The 16,575-nt window shown below is 34.2% G+C and overlaps 1 protein-coding gene across 2 annotated transcripts in view; it reads left to right on the forward strand.

Moving 5' to 3' along the window:
* LOC116348009 (protein sprint) overlaps positions 1–16,575 on the forward strand; it is a 132,513-nt gene that overhangs the window by 35,073 nt on the left and 80,865 nt on the right. For both annotated transcript variants that reach the window (XM_031778855.1, XM_031778856.1), the window contains one exon: positions 390–502. In XM_031778855.1, the coding sequence (XP_031634715.1) occupies positions 390–502 (113 nt within the window). The remainder of the gene's footprint in view (positions 1–389; positions 503–16,575) is intronic.

Genomic DNA, 16,575 nt, shown 5'->3' on the forward strand with positions numbered 1-16,575 from the left:
CTGTAAATTATTTTGAAAAAAAAAAAAAATTATTCGACGTACAACAAATCATGAACGCATTAACAATGCCGTGTTGCAAATATTTTATTAGTCACAATGTATGTGTGTTCGTTAAACTCTCAGCCAAAAGAGTCATAAAAAAAGAAGACAACATTCAAACCAGAGAGAAACGGCATGAATCTAAATGACATGATTAATTTCCGAATGAATACATTTTAGAATATCTTTACTTTATACAATTTTTTATTATTTCTTTTGTGTGTCCTCTTGAACATAATCCATCGCCGTGCGCGTTTTAATAAACTTGGAATCGTGAAAAAAAAATGTTTCAACTAAATGAAAGTAATTTATTTTAAAATATATATTTTTTGTTACTTTTTTTCTTGCAGTTGTTGAACTCGTTGGCAACCGATCTGGATTTAATGCTCAATGATTTAAGGTCAACGCCACCGAGATTTATTCAGCCAAGAGCTTCATTTCCAATTTTATCCACACATTTTGGGTAAGTACGCATCTTCCTTCATTTCATCCACAATGGCAATAATGACAAAAGTATACATTTCAAAAATGTAAACTCGTATTCCAAATCGAACTATGAATAAATTAGATTTTGACTTTATGTTTGCAAAATATTCGAAAAGTACACACAGAAGTGTTATCTCAACACAAATCTACGGAATCAAAGTGTGAATTTGAATAAAATTATTTATTATTGAAACGCACACGCATATTTCAGCTAAAAATTGCCGTCAGAAATACATGTTTATTGCCTGTGTATCGCAAAAACACAATTACGTGTGTGAGATAGAGTGTGAGAAGGAGAGCGAAAAATTTGCAGAAATAGCAACAAAAAAATGACGCAGACAAATCTACACTATAAAATGTAATGTGTGTGAATGAATGACCATAAATGGATTGAGCAACAAAACAAGTAACTGTGTGTACAACCACGCGCCACGCGATTCAGACGCAGTCTCGAATCTGGCTATGTTTATTCCTGTATGTATATTTGAAATGCTTATGGTTTGGCCGTAAAAAAAGTATGAATAATTTAGAAAATGCGAAACTAGATGCAATGAAATTGGCTATGATGACCCTAGGAGAGAGTAACAGAGATGAGAAATATTTTCGAAATTGTTCAGTATATTCAAAAACATGTAGCAAAAACCTCAAAACACGTCTGCCATAACCGATAGAATTTTTGAGTGTTTCAGTGCGCATCTTTGATGTTTGATGAAACACAAAATTGCATTTACTATCTATATTATTCTCGGCCAATTGCCGAAACACATCCCGCCTATTCTAATCGAAATGTACACATTTTATGTGCGATGCGATGCAAAAGGTGCCCAAATATATTTTATTCAACCATAAATTCAGTTTGCTTGTTTCGAAATGCAATGCATAGCAATTTCTTGAGCTCCATCGATATCGGAGAAAATTGATGACACCATCCACTACCACCGCCGTTCTAACGAAACCATACATATTTAATGCAGCACATGGGAAATATTCATTCGATTGGCAGACACACTTATCAAAACAGCCCGGCATCACCACCACCACCACCACCACTCGGCACTACCATCAATCCAATTTAACATGTTTTCAAAATATTTGGCTGTCGATTTGGTTGTTTTCAGGCTTTATAAATTGCATTATTAAGCAGTGGTCTCATTAAATCGATCGTCAATATGATGAAAATATTCATGGAATCAATGGGTTTTTGCTATCATCAACATCTATTGGTATTGCTGTGAACACTCAATGGATATCTAAACGAAAATTCTATGGTTATTGCGACGCATGGAATTTTATCAGCAAAATTCGAATTGATGAACATGCTACCACCAAGTTGGTATGGTTACATTTTATGTCGATATTGGAAAATTTTAGTGGTTGAATTGTAAACACAAATATGTATACAATTCACATAGAGTTTGATTGGTTTCGCATTTTTTTCATCTCTTTGAAACTTCGTCCCTATTTAAAAAAAAGTCATTTTTTGACAGCAAATCGGTTTTGCGGTTCATTGTAAAATGTAAGTGATTTTTATACATTTTGATTGGTAACAAATGACTCGGAAAATGTGTTTATTTAGTGTTCCCCCTTCACAATGAACAATGCTCATAAAATGTTTTGCGGTAAAACCTCAACCATTTTTTGTTCATGTTGATTACTATGTGGTTGCTTTTCACTTTTTTCTTGGAAGCTCCCTTTTCCCATAAATCGCATGATTGATTGACAACCGAAAATTTGGGAGATGGAGCATCACGACAAAACAAATACAATTCAGATAGAATTTGCCAAAAAGACTTTTTTAAAGTAATATGTGTATATTTTATGGCCCAATAAAATAACATTATAAAAAAAGGATTTACAAACAAATCCCAACCTTTTTCACAGACATTAAATTCACCTTTATTGTGTTTTCTCTGGGATTTATTATTGAAAAAAGTCGTTTTTGTATCGTGCTTTGACCTCTTAGATTGTGGAATTGTTTTGGCATTTTGCATGAACCTGTTATATTTTGGTTGGACCACACCTTGACTGGAATACCAAGCGAAAAGATCGCAACAAGTGACATTAAAGACAATCGGCTCGGCAGTAACTCTTAAAACACACACCGATATTATATTAAGATATAGAAAATAAACTAAAATGCACAACGAAACAACAGATAAGACGACGAAAAAAGAGTCTTTCACAAATTTGACATAAATCTCATGTTCGGTTGTGGTTATTTTTTTATATTTGTGTGTAAAATGTAATTGCCGCTGAAAGCGCACTGAATTTAATGGAAAGAATTGTGTATGCGTTTGCACACGCGACGATGTCTAAAAGACCGATTTGTTTTACCGAAAAACCCGAGCACATGCATACAAAAGCGATAAATTAGCCATTCACCTACGAATAGGCGTTGATGTTTCTTACATAAATTGAATTTTTACTACGGCGCGCTGCATGCACTAAACCGCCTCTTCTGATCTTTAAATGCGAATATTTACAAAGAGCCAAACATAAATTCAATTTCATTAACTAGTTTTTAAAACGTACATAAACCTTACCAAAATGCTCTTTCAATTTTGAAAGTTTCAAACAAATACAACGCCTTGTGAAATATGAAGAGCGAAGAAAAAAAACTATGCAAATATACTTCGAAGAGATTGTTCGCATAATTTTCATCTTAAAGAATAAAATGAATTGAGTGACGCAAAAAGTTAGTTTGAATTTACACAATTTAAAGATTTTTTTCGAATTTTCTGAAGATTAAGTACAAACACTTCTTACGTCTTGTGCCAAATACTTGACTGAAATTCTAGATCCAAAATCTATTAATTTCTTCATATGCACGGGATGTGTGTATGTTTTTATTCACTACACTCATTATTTTGTATAAAGAGTTTTTCATGGAAATGCGCTAAAAATGTGAAAAACAAATCGGATGAGTTTAATGTTGTTAAAAATACCATTTTTTCGCTTAATGATATTGATGAGTTCAGATTTATGTTCCTCGCATCATCTTTCAACGTATCGAATTCAATGCGACTTCCCCTCTGCAGGAAGTCTCGATTTTCGACGCAGTTTCCAACCATATCATGTGTTGCTGAAATGTAATATTGTGCACTTGAAAGCACTTAAAATAAATTAAATAAATATCAATGATGTAACCTCATTAGCATTAATTTTTTTGCTTCTCGACTCAATCTTCAGAAGCCATAATGAAAATGGGGAATAAGTAAGAGAATGCGTAGTAAATGTGATGTTTAACTCATGTCAGGTATATATATGAGGAATTCTTGGTGCAGAGAAAGAGATTCGTGTTGTCTGCAACAAAAAGGAGATTAACATAATATTAAATAATCGCATTTTTAGTGTATCGCATCTTAGATTAATCTCTTATTCCCATCATCATCATCATCATTATTGTTTGTGCGTTATGCTCTCTTGCCCAAATGGCTGTAGAGCAAATGGTATTGTTGTCTTGATCTTGCAACATGATGAGCCTCGTAATTCTGATGTATGTGTTGTGTCCATAAGGACGCACATTTGTTCGGCACGGAAGGCAACAAATGATTCTTAACACAAGTACATATAGATTTTCACCCTCATCGTTGACGTTGGACTATCTCATTGTTTGAGAACAACACAATTGGAGGCGTTATATGAAATTGTATCCAATTTCTGAATCATTTGGGGAATTTGCTTTGTTTGCCAGAATACAGAAGACGCACGGTAGACATATATGTGGACGACGAATGTCCTTCGACCATTATGTGAGGAAAAAAAATACTTACATTGTGATGATAAAAATATTTCCTTGTCGTTTTTCAGTTGGGCTTTACTATTTAATTTCATTCATTGTTCACAATCGTTTCAATGGATTGTATGCAATTTTTCTGATTACTTTCCATACAAATGAATGGCATGGCATTTATTTGAGCTTCTATTCAGAAAATTGCCCACCTGAGAACAATTTCATATGCAAGAGGCTCATTTGCTAATTGTATTGAAAGATTGTAAAACTACTGCATAGTGAAGAATTAGCACACATTTCCTTCATTGATTTTGAGGTGCAATTAGTTTCTTTTTATCAAAAAAAGGTACTCCGATTAGGTCATGGCTTACGACATTTACTCGGTTTGTACATCAACAAATGGGGCCTCTGTCATTGAAGCCCCACTGTTGCACACGAAATCTTAAACAGCAACCATTTTTTTTTTGAAAAACTTGAATGTTTTTTCGTTCAAATAAATTCATTGTTTGAAAACAATGTAAATCTATCTCCAATGGAGGTCGCTTCATATTCATACAATAAGCTACCAAATAAAATACTCAACAACAACAGAAGAATGGTTATACGTATGAATTATTTTGGCATGTCGAAGCAATGTTGATATATTATTCTTAATTAAAACGGTTAATAACATTCCCTATACTTTATGAATGGCTGAGATATTTTCCGCGATTTCTGTTTTTTTTTCTTCTGCGAAACGGTTGCAGTCTTGATGTCTTTTGGTATAAATATCATGCGCCCCACACACTCGCCATACTGTGAATGAAATGAATGGCATTGCCATCGTAATTGTACGAACAATGCATTCTATTTTAGGTGTATTGCTAAATATGAGCTACATATTTGAAAATTTATAACTACACCAAATATGAAGTGGTACACGTATATTTGCACGAGTAGTGCGATGTGGCTAAAATTGCAGAAATATATTTTCCACTTCCGTCTCTTGAACGAGAAATTGGCTTCCTATAAAAAGCGAACACTGAAGCGCACACCAAACGGGATTTATTCTTCTAGTTCGTTTTTTTTTGCATTTTTCGCTGACAATGTATTCTGCCAATTTCAGTTGATATTACTTGACGACAATGGTTGGCTAGACGCCATGCAGCATTTTCTATTCCATTGTTCAACGACTGCCGTTGAAGTCAAACAAATAATATAACAAATTACAAACATCAACAATAATACGGTTGAATACAAAAAAAGCGGCAACCGCACAGCAACAAGGAATTGCACATACACAAAAAAGTAGATCGAAATAAATTCAAAATCGTCTAGCTGTGCGAAGCACAAGACGTGAATTGTACGTGCAGAAAAGCACAATATTATTACATATATGGGTATATGGCTTCGGTAACTCGGGAATGAGCGAACATATTGTGCCGGTGGTGGTGAAAAATCGCTATAGTAAATGCTTCCATATTTGCAAAGCCAATATCGCCTCTGTGTTAGGTTAAATTACGAGCCAGAGAGGGGATGAAAGAGAGAGAAACGATGAAAAAAACACCGGATTAAAAGTCTATTTGATCGAACGCCAATGACGCATGGAACCAGAGCACTAAAAACGAAAAATGTTTATACTTGCAGTTATTTGTCGTATTATGTCAAATTTCTTTTTCTCTCGTCTATTTCGTTGTTGTCAGTGGCCGGTGATTTAAATTCGGAAATCGAGCAATCAACCACAATGGTGATGGCATCTCATTTTCAAACCATCAATTGCTATATGCCATTTTACTGTCAATTGTTGTTGGATATTGCCAACATTTTTTTGTACAATGTTCTTTTTTTTTATAAATGCGGTACACAATATCGTTAATCGCAACCAACAATAGATCTATTTATCCCAATATTTTTTTATTGAAAGAATGGAAATTGAGCTTCGAAAACGATGGATTGTCATTTTTTCAAATTAAAATCTATTTGAGAGAACGAATTGTAGTTCGACATCGAGTTTTTTTCTGCAGTTACTTCTTTTGCCGATAAAATCGCATTTTAGTCGCGAAATACGAAAGAAATACCAATCCGCTTTTACTATTATGTAGCATTTTCAATGGATAAATATTCGTTAGAAAGAGCTTAAGTGCATTACGGATGGTGTTATTTTCTTCGGCAAATATTATAAAAAAAAGCACTATTCGAAGAGCTAATCTATGAGGCAAAGGGTTAACAAATTGGATTAAGGCAATCTGTATCAACATGACCGATACGATACGTAAGACATTGCGCAACAAAATAACCACAGAAAAATATAGCATGCGGCATGTGGATTAAATGGAGGATTTATCGATGGTGAATCCGTAAAAATTGCGTGAATTATTTGCTTCGTATGGTAATTTAATCTTTTAGTCTGCTTTTATTCTTTCAACACCGTATTTGTAAGTGTTGTTAATCTTTTAGTAAAAATCCTTTTGGAGAAATAACATCAACAGTGTTGATAATATGAAATGGAAACAAATTCGATTCGAACTCATAATAATCGAAAGAACTTGTTTTTTTTTTTAAACCAACGGAAATGTTTCCATTCTAAAAACTGAAATCAATAGAGATTTATTAGAATTATAGCCTTTCAATAATTCTTCACTGCCAGCAACTTATTGATGTATACCGAACGCTTGAAATATTGCTTGCATTAATTTTGAATAATTTAACATAATAGGTGCTATGGAATCAGAAGATTCATCTGTTAACCAGAGGATTTGACGTAATCTTTTAACCAGCTCAAATCTCAAAAAGAGATTTTATGCCAAAAGTTCTTACTCAAGAAATTGAATAGATTTTAATTAAGAAAATGCCATTTGGTTATGAAAAGTGGATTCAAAAAGGATTTGCACAAAACCCAAATTGTAGACTCGATTTTCATAGGCTAGTACTACACCTACAGGCGCGCACGTAGTGTTTATTAATATTTAATAGTATCATTGGTATTTCATGTTGGATTCATTGGAGCAACGGAATCGTCTAACATCGGTGAAAATGGCAAAAACATTCTTTTACATGTAATCAATTTATAATTCAAGTGAATGACTCCCAATCCCAATGGGATTGAGATTACTTATTTGATAGAAATGCGGTTTGTGGTGTTTATTGTTTCATGTCCAATGGTGCAAGTTGGAATGTTGTCGGGTTCCCATTCTGGATTGATGGAATCCGTTTTGTGCTTTCATGCTCGTAAACTGTGTCAATTTATTGGTTTCACATTTCGGTCGTTGTCCTTCTCTCAATCCCCAAAATAGCATCGGCCAAACGGAGTATTTTCTTCATGTTTGATTCACTTTTGATGTGAATCGTATTGCTGTTGATAGCGCAAATGAAAATGAAGAAAATATTTTTTTATCTCACGTAACGGTCATAAACATAACATCAATAAACAAGCAACAACTAAAACCTCCTTTTTCTGTTCGTTCTCTTTTGCTCAGGTCCGATAATTCTCCATTTTATTGCCCGGTTTTTGGTCACTTCGAAATGCAATGCATGTATAGACGATTTATTCGCATACGTTAATGCGTTTTTTGCCTTCTTGCTTTTGCCAACGCTCCATTGGAAGAGTGCGCGACTTTCAAACGAATCGAATTCAAAGACTAAATACACTGGATTCTGTTGTCACTTATGAAAATAACAAAAAAAAATGGTGTGTAAAATGAGTGTGTTTTTTCACTGTTGTTGTTGTCAGCCCTTCGCTGCGTGAAGTCAATTTGCCAAACTAACATACTAGTACATAATCACAAACAGGAACTTTAATTTGAGCAAGTCAAATTATGCTTTCTATCTTCGTTCTTTTTTCTTGTAGCTTTCGTGCTCGTTTAATTACAAATGTTGGTTTAATCCATTTTTTTCTCTGGCACTCTGTCTGCTTTTGTTGTGTCGTCTAAGACCATAAATAACATTTACTCCGGGAAATAATTAAAAATTCTCACAAGCGGCTTTTATCTCTACACCTTTTTGTCCTTTCGACTAATGGAAAAAGGCATACACTGAACGGTGTGTGAGAGTGAGTGAGATTTTTTCGCAACTTTGTCTGTGGTGCATTTGGTATCATGGTTCAGCTTTGACAAGAGCCTAACAAAACAGTGGCAGTTTTTTTTCTTATTTCACTTGCCGCCGCACAACATTAACATTCGCTTGAAAAGTGCCAATGCATATTGTACATACACACATACTTTCATTAGAGTCGCTTGATTCAACTCCACAAATGTTTATTTTTCTTCCTGTTTTATATCCTTAGCATAAGGGGATATTTTTTTTATCCAAAATCGTTTCGAATGATTTAATGTCGAGCTAAACAGAAGCAGACACTTTACAGAGAAATAGAACGAAATTAAAATTGAAACTCCGTGGAGAAAGAGAGAGTGTATATAGCGAACAGAAAAAAAGTACTCGAAGCATCGTTTTACATGCAAGTCAGTCGCCATGCGAACATACAAGTTATGAAGCCTGCGTATGCATCGTTTTGCATATCCACATTGTCTTGATTGCAATTTGCTTTTTCAATAGAAATTCTAAACTAACTGTGTAATGTAGCCAGGTGCATTTAAAGTGTGCAAAAAGTGCCAATGCTTCACAATAGTATCCAATGGATACGATCTCCATGTTGAGCTTATTGCGAAGCAGCTCATCGTGTTCGAAGTCGGTGTAGAACGGCATGCATTGAATATTTTTGAGATTATGTTTTGTCGTGTTCAATAAATTGTTTTTTTTTTCCTTCGTCTTCGTGTTTTGTTAGCCAGTGCTCCTATGTTTTGGTTTTATTTACGAAAAAAAATCAATGCGTTTTCCTATACAAGTAGAACCTTTTGTCTGGAGCCCCTGAATATGACCATTATATGTTGAACATAAAATGCAAGAGTACATCGATTCATGTGTGATTGCATTGGCAAGGGGTTTTCATAGTAAACAGATAATAATTTGTTGGTATTTTCACTAATTCAAGGCACACACATTTGCATATGCTCTGCATACAAACACGAGAATGAGAGATTGAGACTGGACGGATTTTATCTGAGTTGCTGATTATTTTCAAAAACAAACGTTTCTGAAAATCCCCCCCATTCACAATATCCATCGCTCTGTACAAATTTTAAGCACGTCATACAAACTAAACGATAAACCTACACATTCACACACTCTACACAGTGATAGAGCCATTTTTGACCGAGCTGCAAATCGTGTTTAACTCATATACGACGATCTTCAGTGATTGTACAATGCTTATCGTTTCATGGTATTTATCGTATGGCCATTTCGAATATAAATGGGATGTGCGAGTGGCCAACCGACGACACTAATGCTACTTTTTCAATTTCAATCATGAACACATTCAATGTATAACTCCCTTATGCAAAATAATCCCGATATTGTTTTTTTTTTCATTTCTCTTTCAAATATGTATTCATCGATGATGCATATCGGTACGTGGTGTACAGTTGAAGTATGAATAAGCACTTTGGTCACTTACGGTTATTAAGACCCGATGAACACCAACAAATGGTTTTTATGCAGCATTTGGCATTGACAACATACGAAAAATAGCTATTCAACAGCTAATTGCTTATGCAGCAATCGAAAAACTGAATGTAAAAACCATTTCTTTGGTGCCCATTGTTACAAACTTGAATAACATGAACAAGACATCGTGCAAGCAATTGTTCGGTGCAATGCATGTTTAATTCAAAACATCAAGAAAGAGAGAGAGGAGAACAAAATCATATTATTCTCATTTGAAATTGGAAGACTTTTGCTTTTCAATGAAAATATTGCTTTTATGAGTATTTTGGCACCGTATTGTCTTGAGGTAAAACATCAGTTTTGAACATGTGTACTGCAGCAAGTAACCTTACAACTACTATACTCTTTACCTTCATGTTAATACTTTGAACGATGATGGTTTTTGGAAAAATGTCGAACGATCGAACATGGCTACTTTAATCATAAATCAAAATATTGAATTATTACTGATTTTTGAATGTTCCTTCTCATTGGGGTGTAATTATAGAGTAAGTGCATTGCATGAAATGCAACAACCACATCAATAATTTGGTGCTTTACATAACATCGATGTCCTCATTGAAGCGCACATGTTTTACATGTATACATGCCGATCCATTAACAATATCATGTTATGCGGAACGTGGGGCGGCTCAACATCTTTATTGGAAAAGCAGCATGCTTTGCATATGCATCGCCCCATATTTGGACAGAGAAATGGTGTGGATATTATAAATTTATTGCAATTATAATGGAATATTTAATGTGTCACGGTTTTTGATTTAGTGAACGCCTTGCTGCCACCTTATATTGCTTCATGCCACTGATGACGATGGCATATTTCGAGAAATTTTGGACCAAGTAATATCATGTTTGTTTATCAATATCACGGCTACCCATATTTTCATGAATGGCGTGTCCATTTCTCGCATTTACTTCGTATTAATCGACCTGTCATGCGGCTAAATGCACTCAATTCGGTTGATCTTGCATTGTCTGTCGGACACAATATTGCGCATAGACTTATTTTTTGGCAAGTAACACAATATGCTTTACTACCGTGCATTACATTTACATCGATAAATCATTAAAAACTCTTGACATTTTTCCACTCTACAGCTGGTTCACACTTCGTTATGCAAACGAAACCGGATATATATACAATATTAAATCACTCATGATTTATTATCAGTTGCCATTCAATTTATTTTACATTATTATTTAAAAATGCATGAAGCATCGCAAGTATTATAGACAATTTTCGGTGAGCGGTCGGAATAGTAATAAATTAGTACCACATCAATAGGCATATCTAATTTCAAATGTTTCGTTTCAAATTAGCGTTTCAAATGATACACAAGTGCTTTCAGCGAAGTAGGTCCCATTCATGTTGAATGCGCTTCGAAAATACCGCTTGAATATTATTGATCTGTTTTCGAAGCGAACCAAGTTTGGTTCTGCCCATTTCTTATGGGTTCCACCCAGCCCAATATTCTACCAAGTTCGGACATTGAACCTCTTGAAAGAACGAATGAATTTAAATCCTTTTTCACAAAATGAATATTGCATAAAATGTAAAAAGCAGAGAAAAAGCAATCACTAGAACTTACCATAAACATAATCTTCTTTGAAAACCACAAGGTCTGATCGTCAGACAACTAAAATTTGATATGCACTACTTCCATTATACATAAACCAAAGTGAATTTATTTTTGCATTGTTGCCATAACTTTTATTATCACAAAACAAACAAAAACACCGCATCACCACGAATTAGTAACTAACGTTCCTTAAGTTTAATATTTCACCAGACTATAAACAGTTAATTTGGTTTTTACACCAACGCAATTGATGGATAATAATTTCATTCGCCCATAACCAAATCTGTCTCCATAGTTGCGAAAAACCACTTGATGTGAAAGCATTTCCAAGGGAATAATGAAATAAATTAGAGGCAATCGATGGCGAAGGCACAAAATGGAGAAAAATAACCATTATTATTTATATTGTGATAAGTATTAAATGCAATAATAATCGTTGAGGAAAACATTCAAAATATTACAAGAATTTTCCCCCGACCCAGCAAACTGTGTGAGCGAATGAATCAACAACCATTCTCAGACGAAATATGGAAAGAAAAAAAAGGTCGATTATTGCGAGCCGAGTGCGATTAATATAATCGGAAAACTCACGCTCCCAATTGATGCTATGAGGCTGCTTTCTCATACATTTGCGAAAAAAATTGTTGGTTTTTATATATACTATGAAATGTATAAAGGGTGATCGCAGATTATATTATCTCTCCACTCTACAGTTTAGCGATGTAATTATGTTTTTTTCTGAAGTATTTCAACATTCAGGTTGATTGGAAGAGTAACTTTAATGAAATATTTGCTGAGATTATTAAATAATAAATTAAATTTGAAAAATTATGCGTGGAAAAGATTCATTGTTGGGCTGGGAGGAAATCCAATATCCAATGACACAAACTAACAAAAATATTGTTTTGACTATTTTAAAGGACTTTTTCTGTTACAAATTGGATGCAAAGTTTTAATAATCAGTTAACATGGTTTTGAAGTTTGAATAAACTTACCAATCGGATGTTTGTGGTCAATGAAAAGTCATGTGTTTTTGGCATTAGTAGACTTTTAGATTCAGTTGTTTTGAAGTATGCATACATGTTTAAGAATGTCTGCCAACATTTGATATGTGTCATAAGCAAAAGTTATCACCAAAGAGTGCTTGTCGTAAAACACTGGCGACTTCAAATGAATTTTCATTTGCAGTAAATATTCGGGTTTTTTTCTATCTCATTGGTTTAAAAGCAAACATCCCCAAAATGCACCCTTCTCAATTTTAGTGCGTTGAGCAAGTTTTTTTTTTCAGTCGTATTCATACAAGGCGCTTCATGAAAACGGCATTTACTGAAGCGGAATTTTCAACCAGAAATAAGTATTCATTTGATTTGCTATGTAGTATTCATGCAGTTGATGGCATTCATTTGGAAAGGCAGAGAACGCGTTGAGCGCAAAATTGTATTGAAATATAAATAAAAAATTCCGCACATTTTCCATGCAGAATTCAAACTGCATACATGAGCAAGGACATCTGAATTTATATGAACATTTTCGTATCCAAGCGCAGAAATAGAGAGCGAGTGTAGGGAAGATGCGATAAAAACCGGAAAACACATAATTTTCATGAATCTCATTTTACTGCAGCGACATTTTGATTCACATTTCTTCGCCAGTTTCTTAGTGATTTTTATTTAGATTTTTTGCTCCGATGGCATTATATTTTGCGGGGGGTGAAAATGTGAATGTTTTTTTCTTCTTTACAAAACAGACTTGACTCAATATATATGGTTTTTATTTCAGTTACGGCCGAATGATATGTTCGACTCTTAAAATCGATTTTTTTCTCATCACTTTGCAAGGGAATGCTAAGAAACAAAACTAAGAATAAAATCAAGCTGAAAATGTCGTCGGTTGTGAAGAAAATCTACTTTTGAAACATATGCCGGCATTATTATCGCACACACAGCCGATTCGATTTGGATTCCAGTCGTGGGTAAAAAATGAAGAAAATGGCACGCTTTTCACCCGGCTCCATGACAACAACACTTGCTATCATTTTCAGTTGTAAAATATAAATTGTGATTCAGAACAATGGCATGCCTTCTTTGCATTTTAGATTCGTATTTTACCGTTGTTGCAAGCCGTCACTTTTTTCGGCGTATAGTAGTGGCGTTTTTTTCACAATTGCAACAAAAAAGGCATAGGAAGAATAATGGATGAATAGGCATTTGTCGCGAGGTTTGAATGAGATTTTTATTCGTTGATTTGATGGTGTTGTGACAGCCAAAGGCAATGGATGCTGATGATGATCATATTCCAAAATGTAATGTATTTTTCCCGACTTCCTGAATGAATTTTCGCTTACGCTCTCTTATTTGATTTTATTATTATGGATAAGTAAACGTAACACTTCTTTCACGCATCATTTTTCACAAAGTTTTGTGACGAGTGAGAAAAGAAAAAAACCTCAACTCTATATTCAAATGAGCATGATAGTGAGAGAGCGAAAGTAAAATTCGTATTGTAAATTTTTGCATTGTGTATCTTGCATGAATTTAAAATTTGAAATTTATATTTTTCATTCAACAAAAACGGTAAAAAAAAGTCTAGAATAGTCGTTCACACGAACGGTTTTTATTTCTGGACGAAACAAAAGCCACGCCAAAAGAATTTATTATTGTTTGAAACGTTGCACGAATTTTAAAAAATTGGGATAGCACGTGAGAAATGGTCGTTTGAACATTTCAGGTGTCTGCAGGAAAAAAAAATTATAAAATTATGATGTGTTCGCTCATAACTCATGCGATTCGTAAATCGATGGCGGGAAAAAAGGGAAGAATTTCGGGATTTTTTTTAAATCACGTAAATTTGTGCGGAAAAGGGTGTTTCTTTGGAATTTGAATATTTGAGAACAATGCAACGCTAATGAATTTATAAAAATGCGGCTGAATCTTTTTTAAATATAAAGCTCACTTTATTCAGAAGTTTTTTGGCAAAAATTTAGATGAAACAAACATAATAATAGACAAATATTGCGCATGGGAGCGGTTTGAAACATTTATTCGGAAAAAACATACGTATCCTTTTGAAGAAGAACATGCTCCCCAGTGAAAAAGGATGAATAAGACTTATTCTCTCGTACCAATGCTCCGCATAAAGATTAAATAATGTTTTACATGGATTTGCTTTTCTTGTCTGTTGAACAAGAACATGAAACAACTTATTTTTCAGTTGCACAAATTCTCACACGAGCTCCGAATCATGTAATTCACAACCAAAGCTTGTGTACACTCAATGACACTATGTGCCCCTTTTCAGTGCGCTGTAAAACTTTAAGCTTTAACGTTTGCATGAATAGATTTATTAATTATATGAACAACGACTCATTTACCAGAGCAAATGAATCTACTATTTCCAGCATTGCCGTCAACTTACTTTTTTTATTCAGTGACCGAGGAATATAATTAAATTCTAGCTGTAGGCGGTTGGCCGTTAAACACATTCAACTCACATCTTTCTATAGACATCTTCACTGTCTTCATGTTTTATGCATCAAAAGAAAAATGCCAAATGAAACGAATGAGCAGTTTAACTTTTTATTTTTGCAATCAAATGAAGCTAACGACAAACAGGATGGAATGTGGGGATTTTGATTTATTAATGTTCTCATGAATATTTCCATCAAATCTTAAAAGGTTTTTTCATTGACAGTCTTGAGTCTTTTTATTTAAAATCATTAAAAAAAACTACACAAGAAATCAACTCATTATTTTCTGCTCCAAATTTCCCGTGTGATTCAACAGTTTTTTTTCACTTCCCTCACTATGCTTACTGCTTACAAATGGAGTTGGTTTTGTTCCGAGTAAATTAAATCGATGCACTCGCTCGTTGGTTGAGATTTGCTCGCAGCAAATTTCCCGGCGGTAAAGCCTTCTGGCTGTCGAGCTAATAAACATCCGTCGAAGGAAAAATTGGTTTGCGTTTTTGCTATATATTTGTAATTTGTGGATATTTATGTGAAATACGGTGGTGCGTGATTTTGCCGAACGATTCTATTATTTAAAGCGCTCGAGAATTTATTTGGCTCTGAAGTCGTTCGTCATTCAAAGATGCGTGCGAATGTTTGAATGGAAATAAATTTAGACATTGCACTGTTTACACATGTGTTTACATCACGACTACTTCAAGAGATCCCGGCCGCCCAAGACTCCAGTGCCTTTTTCCGTACGAATTTTATTTATGTTAACCGCAAATAAATATTTAATCATTGAACGTATCCAAGAAGCTCTCTTCATTGCTTTTAATTATTGTGTATCAAGTTTTGGTGTAACATGAAAATAACATTTTGAAAGAGGGAGACGTTGTTCAATTGCCCCACTAAACGCTATTTATTACACAAATATCCAGATTGAATTGATTTATTTCATCCAATTATGCGATACTTTATTATTTATTTCATTTTGTTCTATGCGCATCAACATGAGCCGAACGATTTTTGCCCAACAAATGACCAGTGCCGTTAAACTTTGCCTTTGATAAGAAAATTCCAAGCGGAAAAACCATCTGATTTGTTTGTGAAACATTAATTGCTTCGGCTATCAAACGCTGCGAAGAGATTTATGGAGAGAAACAATTTTCTTTGCATCCCAAGATGAAGAAAAAAAAACTTTCATTAGATTTGTTGCAAGACACTTGTATCCCGAAAGAGAAAAAATTCCGTCACAACAAATAAAAATGCCACAAATGATTGAAATCATGTTCAGCGGCATACTGATTTTCTATTATTTTGAGTGGTGCGATGTTGAAGGTGATGCATAACCTTCATTATTGGTGTGCTCTTGCTACGTGTTCCAGCTGTTTTTATTTTATTTTTTTCGTTCTCGAACAAGTGAACAGGAGCGTGTGGCACACAGTAAGCATACGAGAGGTTTTCTCCTTAATGATTTATGCGTTATTAAAGTTTTTCCATAAGCGTTTTTTCCTTCTACAATTCGTGTGTACTTTGGGAACATTTAATAAATTTCACAACCATAAATTATTATACGGAACACTGAAGTGCGCACCTAAAACATGCATCCAACGCGCACATCAAATATACGTTGTTTTTAACGCATTACCATACAATTTATACACTTGAGATTATACTTTTATTGTATTGAGTTCGATATGGAACTTTTCACGTTGAGTATGTGCTTTCTTTCTTTCCCTCTTTCTCTT

Source organism: Contarinia nasturtii, unplaced genomic scaffold (assembly GCF_009176525.2).
Source record: "Contarinia nasturtii isolate CC-2019 unplaced genomic scaffold, AAFC_CNas_1.1 Cnas_scaffold_2228, whole genome shotgun sequence".
Classification (NCBI taxonomy): domain Eukaryota; kingdom Metazoa; phylum Arthropoda; class Insecta; order Diptera; family Cecidomyiidae; genus Contarinia; species Contarinia nasturtii.